The sequence below is a fragment of the Zingiber officinale genome, chromosome 3B (assembly GCF_018446385.1).
Source record: "Zingiber officinale cultivar Zhangliang chromosome 3B, Zo_v1.1, whole genome shotgun sequence".
In the NCBI taxonomy this organism is placed as follows: Eukaryota; Viridiplantae; Streptophyta; class Magnoliopsida; order Zingiberales; family Zingiberaceae; genus Zingiber; species Zingiber officinale.
This window is the reverse complement of record NC_055991.1, coordinates 130771179-130777531: the sequence shown is the minus strand read 5'-3', so window position 1 is coordinate 130777531 and position 6353 is coordinate 130771179. Positions and strand designations below refer to the sequence as shown.

The 6353-nt window shown below is 36.6% G+C and overlaps 1 protein-coding gene and 1 pseudogene across 1 annotated transcript; one reads left to right on the top strand and one right to left on the bottom strand.

The window, feature by feature from the left end:
- Window positions 1-203: 203 nt before the first annotated feature.
- Window positions 204-3804, bottom strand: LOC122055243 (cell division control protein 48 homolog B-like). The gene is made up of 8 exons (XM_042616610.1): window positions 3766-3804; window positions 3595-3645; window positions 3382-3503; window positions 2854-2983; window positions 2650-2765; window positions 890-983; window positions 579-800; window positions 204-320 (listed from the first exon to the last, which is right to left on the bottom strand). The coding sequence occupies exons 1-8, from the start codon at window positions 3802-3804 to the stop codon at window positions 204-206; spliced, it is 891 nt and encodes a 296-aa protein (XP_042472544.1).
- On the top strand, window positions 3803-4770 carry LOC122055242 (annotated as a pseudogene).
- The last annotated feature ends 1583 nt before the right edge of the window (window positions 4771-6353 follow it).

Here is a 6353-nt window from a genome sequence, read left to right as displayed (position 1 = left end):
TGCTCCATTCTTCTTGCGCCTTTCATTTCCCTAATCTCACCACTTTTCACCTTCAAATGCCTAGTTTTCTGAGTTAAAACATCCACTGTTCTAATCTGTCAAACAAAAGTATCATTTGGTCTACTTAACTACAGCAAAGAACAAAAATAGAAGAAATATACATGCTATAGAAGTCCTAGAATATCACCATCAGAAAGAAAAAATCACACTTTGTGGACATAAAAACTCAAACATATCCAACAAACTACCTCTTGCAGTTCCCTCTTGACATTTTCCAGCCCACCAATATCATCCCAGTTGACATTTGGTACTTCAACAACCTGATCAAAACCCAACAAACTATCAGCATATCTCAAGGTAGAAATAGAAGTGGTTTTTAGGCCATTCATCAACATATGACAGTAAACACAAGTTACAAACCAGACACAAGTTTAATTTCTTGAGTTGAACACCAATGTCAAATTTCTCATTTTCAATTCTTGCAGCAACAATTTATTTTAAAAATTCATGTAGATAATCATATTTAGAAGGAAAAAAACTAACTGAAAATGATTACAATTACCAAAGCAAAGACTTACAGTTTCACGGAGGGCAGATGGGTTACTAGATCCCAAAGCAGTCTTAAAGTGTTCCTTTGTAGCAGACATAGAATTGAGAATCTCAGCATCAATTGATTCATCTTCTAGATCGATTATGTCCATCTTTTCACGGATACACTGGAGAGCAGCTTCAGTGCATAAAGCAGCAAGGTCAGCCCCAACATAGCCATGAGTATCCTTAGCAATCCTTTCCAAATCAATCTGCATTGAATAAATCAAATTTCATAACTTGGACATTCACTGCAAGATATCTATTAACAAGGTAACAACAATTGGTAATGTTCACATACATCATCAGATAGCTTCATGTTCTTAGTATGGATGCGAAGAACCTCCAATCGGCCAACCTCATCAGGAACACCAATGTCAATTTCTCTGTCAAACCTACCGAATCATCTAAGAGCTGGATCAATAGTGTTTGGCATGTTCGTAGCCCCAATGACAATTACATGAGCACGAGACTTCAACCCATCCATCAGTGTCAACAGTTGAGAGTTGAAATGCACTGGTATGCATAAATGCACCAGTAAATCAAAACCCTAACATAGAGTTGAAATGCACTGGTATATATTCATGAGATTACTTATGGAAGAAACGATTAGGAACTAATCAAGACTGAACCAAACAAGATAGATGTAGCTAACATAAACCAAATGAGTGAAACCAGTCACTCATGCATAAACGAGACATGGAACTAGCATATGTTGAATCAAATTACAGGAACTATGATCCACTCCAATTACAACCATCAATGTGAGCTCATGAAAACATTGAATATTTACAAGAGAAAAATACTGCTACAACATTTCAGCATTTGCAAGTAGAAAAGTGATTATTAAGAACATTTATAATCATAATAGATACATGAATTAAATAATTTATAGATGAAATAAAAAAAAAAGATAAAAGCATAACTGATTGTCAGAAAGCTTCAAGCAATGACAGGTAGCTTGATTAGTTGGATTACAAAACCCAAACAACTATATAATAAATCCAAATTTGATCAAACCAGTAACTTAAATCAATAAATGAAAAATGTTGTTAACATGTTTGTTCAACATTGTTGTCTCCTTGTTTAGGAGCATTCTTCATAGCCCGCATGAATTTTTAAACAAAAATCATGTCTAGTACTGTTTTTCATTTTTCTGAACAAGTACAAATATAGAGGTACAACAAAAAAACTCCAGAAAGTATTTGCAAAAGTCAAACAAACATATACGTATAAAGTAGCATCAAACTCTATTCACAAATATGTATCTCAACTAAAGAAATCACATTCTAGATGTTGGTGAAGTATTAACACTTTGGCCAATATCTAAGTCTTCGACAAGGTAATTTCTAAATACTTTTACACATGATCAATAGGAATATATATCAGATGTTGGCTGTCCAACATGGGTACAAAGAAAGGTTAAGAATCCAAATATCTGAGGTCAAGATTAGACGTGTTAGTTAGATCTTTATTATTTCTGATCGTATTTTCTCATGATGATCTGCATTCTATTATTGTTTCTAGTAATAGCATTTAATTGGATGGAGTAGATTTTTGCAAACTAAATGCCTCCAAAAATATCTTACGAGCAGAAAAGGTCACAACTAACATTGATAAAGCAAATTACTCAACATCAACAGGAGTTGAACACAAATGCATGGAAGAATCTGGGAAACCACTGAGGAAGAAAGGGAAAATCCCTTCCACTTATCAAACTTACTATGTCAGTCTAGTATAGCCAAATAAGCAAATATTGATAAAGCTTGATGTTTGTAGCCAAATAAGCAAATATTGATAAAGCTTGATGTTTGTAAGGCCCTGTATGCAAAAGTAATGGTAAGTTACCATCAGTCATCGTCAGTTAGAGTAATAATGCAATAATAGAAACAATGTGGAACTACTCTCCTCAAGAAACTAGCTTAAGTTCTAAAAGTCTTGTATGCATTACTGCAAACTTAATATCTTGAAAGAATATCCAGACATGAAATTTGATTTTGATAGGAAAACAATAACTTCAAAACACGCGGAGCAAAAACAAATAGAGATTATAAAGCTCACTCTTCCAATCTTTGGTGTGCAAAAATCACAACTAGAGATTTTTCAGCATCTTTTGGTATAAGGGATATTGAATCTGATGGTTCATCCAGAATACGGATAATGCAATTAGCATAAACCTGTGGATGCTTCAATAATGGTTAATTCATTACTAAAGCAAAAGTTCATTGATTGAATATAACATTTTTTTGTTTTAAAAAAACATGCCTCAGCAATCAATAGACTCTCATCGTCTCTCAATGAAGAAGCAACACCTAGAACCTGAATAAGGTCCTTCAGTTTCCCAGATTTGGGCACATTTATTGTGTGAGCAGATGACTCAGTATTACAATCAGTACTGAAAACAGCAACATCATGTTCATGCATTTGTGTTAATCTTACTAGTGTTATATTGACCGATCTAATCTCACTTATCTAGACGCTCGATATACTTGTATCCTTAGACTCCTTGTTTATAAAAGGAAAGATAATCTAATGGAGTTATGATGTGGTGTGATGTAAGTGTAATGACAACTTAATAGGTATCTCTGCAAGAGACCATGAAAAATTCGTATATTTTTGACCTTGCGTTTTTTAGTTTGAATCTTTACCATCTTCATGTTCACTGTGTTTTTCACTTCAACAGTGTACAAGAAAACTAAGAATGCGTTTAGTAAAGTGACGCTAGATTTACCTTGTTCGCCAACATGCTTGAATTCTTCAACCTGTTTGAAATTAAGCCATGGCTTCACCCACACTTTGGCCTCGTACAACTTCTTCTCCCCTCCCTCAACTGCCGCCACCGTCAAGTGATGCAGAGTTCCAGCGACAACCTGCTCCCTCGCCTTCACAACACATGCAAACTCCAGAAGTGCATTCTGGGCATCGACAGATCGAAAAACATTGGTCTAGAGAAAAAGCCCCAATTTTGGGAGAGAAAAAAAATAGTAATTAGGAGGAGCGCGAGACCTGTTTCTTGTTGTGCTCGTCGACGGCGAAGCGAGCGACGATATAGGTTAACTTGTTAGATCAAAAAATGCAATTACCCTAAACATTCGATGCGATTGAGTATTTTGTGGTCTGGAAACCTCCTCCAACCAGCAGCCTTCGCGATCATTCCTGCTCGACTCGACGAATCACCTGATCTCCTTCCTTCCTTCCTTCCTTCCATCCATCCATGGCGACTTCGATTCCCATCCACACTACACTCAACCCTCGCCTTCTCTCTCGCAACTCCACCTTCCTCCAGCAGGCCACCCCTCTGACCCGCTCCGCTTTCACTTTCACCCCCTCCGCCAAGCTCGACCTCTCGGAGACCATGGGTGGTCGCGGCCTCTGCAACGGCGAGCGAGGCATCCGCCACGAGCTCCAGCGGACCACCATGGAACAGCCGCCTTCGCCTCCTCTCGCCTCCCCACCCGCTCCTGCCCCGCCTTCTGCCGTCGGCGTGGACGAAGACGCTTTCGAAAAGGAGCTCTTCGGCCTCACCAGAGGCTTCCCAGGCGGCGAAAAGGGCCTCAAAGTTTTCATCCAGCGGAACCCCTCTCCTTCCGAGGCAAAGGCAAGGGCGGGGGCGAGGAGAGCATCGCGGTGTTGCTGGCGCGGGCGAAGCCGAAGCTCCCCGAGCTTCCCCTTTTCCTGCCCGGGATGATCGTGATTGTGAAGATGATAAGATCTTTAATGGATCTAATAGATCCTTTAACTTTATTTTAAAAAATTTTATTTTTTTTTTAAAATAAGTTTTAGACTTTTTCTTTTTCCTTCTATATAAGTTTTAATAAGACATTTTCTTTTAAAAAAATATTTTTATTTTATTTTTCTTTTATACCTTTTCTTTTGAAAAGGTAGTTTAGGTCTCTATTTAAAGAGACGTTATGTAATTATGGAGGACAAGTAATTTCCCTTTTAATTAATCAATTTCATTTGATTATTGGAGGTCGATCCCCTCGAAGCGATCACCCTATTCCCCTTTTCCCTTTCTCTTTCGATTTTTTCACGTGATAGGCCCCTGGTTCCTATCAGAAGAACCCCAAGAACCCTTTCCACATGTACAGTGGGATCGTGCAGAGGGTCACCGACGGGAAGGCCGGTGTGCTCTTCGAAGGGGGGAATTGCATCTATCATTTATGCTGCGGTTTTGCTTAGGACCGAAGCAGGTGGTTTTGATCCTGATCGGGAGAGGCAGGTACGCTAGAAGGAGAAGAGGGAGATGAGGGGATGAAAGAGATGGCCGGAGGAAAGTGGTGGTGCCGTAGCGACGATATAGGTTTAGGGCTAAGTATGGGTGGACGGTGCGATATAGGTTTAGGTTTGGAGGGAAGAGTGAAGTGTTGCAAATTTCGGCTAAGTATGGGTGGAAAAATTAAATTATTTTATTTTATCATAGACATCGAATTTTAAAAACCGCTGTTAAAATCGATGTCTATTAACGAAAAAAAAGGCGCTCATAGACATCGCCTAAAAAACCGATGTCTATGAGCGAAAATATGCACTCATAGACACCGGTTTTTGGAAAAACCGGTGTAAAATACTCAAAGACATCAGTTTTTGCTTAAAACTGTTGTTGTTCCACCGATGGCTTAAAACTGTTAAGGTTAAGTTTTCAACGATCATCTGAGATTTTTTATTTTTACTTTTTTTTTTATCTAGAAGTCCAGTTACTTTTCAGTAAAAATGTTTCAGTTAGAATAATTTAAACATTCAGAATTAAAATTTAGGTTAACAAAGTAATGAGTTATTTTAGTCATTTAATATCTTTTTCTCTTTTTTACTTCATGCCAAGGGATTAAGTATTATTTTTTAAATATTAAGGGTGGGGTTAAATTGCTACTTGATAAAAATAAAACGGTTAGACGGGCAAACTCGTAGCCATTTGGTGAGGTGTGCCGACCATCATCTTGGCGGATTGGGAAATCCCCAACTTAATTAAATCTAAGGCGGGTTGTGGGTTAGGCAGGTCATTCCACATGCCCATCAAATTTTTTTAAAAAAAATTATAAAAAGTTTCATATCTTCTGATTTCATCAATCAAATATATTTAGAAAGAAGTATTTTAAACACAAATGGACACAAAAGAATATTCACATTCAATGAAAAATATTATTTTTATTTTAAAATTATAATAAATTGAAATAAAATTTAGTTTGCATGTGTTTTTCTATTTACGGACTAATCCAAACTTATTGTGGGCTAATCCACATAAGTAGCAGGCCTAGATTGGTCAGTCCATGATAGAATTGAATTAATAAAATTTTAATTTAATCTATTTAAATTATTTAGCAGGATGAATTAATCTGATGGCTATAATTTAAATGGTCAGTTCTAAATAGGAAGCACATGAGGTCCAATGAAATGTTCAGATGTGGGAGTTGAATTAATAGCTTGATACCCATTAATGAAGTTGTTAGATGTCAAATATATAAAGTAGATCTGTGGCCATAATTTTTACACGTGCAAGAAAAAGACTAGCCATAATGTATAATTAATAATTGATGCTTTATATTTTGAAAATTATATATATTGCTGTCTTTTCAAGTGCCAAAAATTCCAGGAAATTGGCATGTTCATTGAGTGCTCTGTTCTTGATTGATATCTATCATTTTCTTTATCTTGATTTCTTAAATTATTTGTTAGGTTTGATTTTATCTTGGGTGTATAATTCAACGCTAATTAGTTGAATGTCTTGTGTGTGTATATATATATATATATATATTTTAAACTAAAGTTAA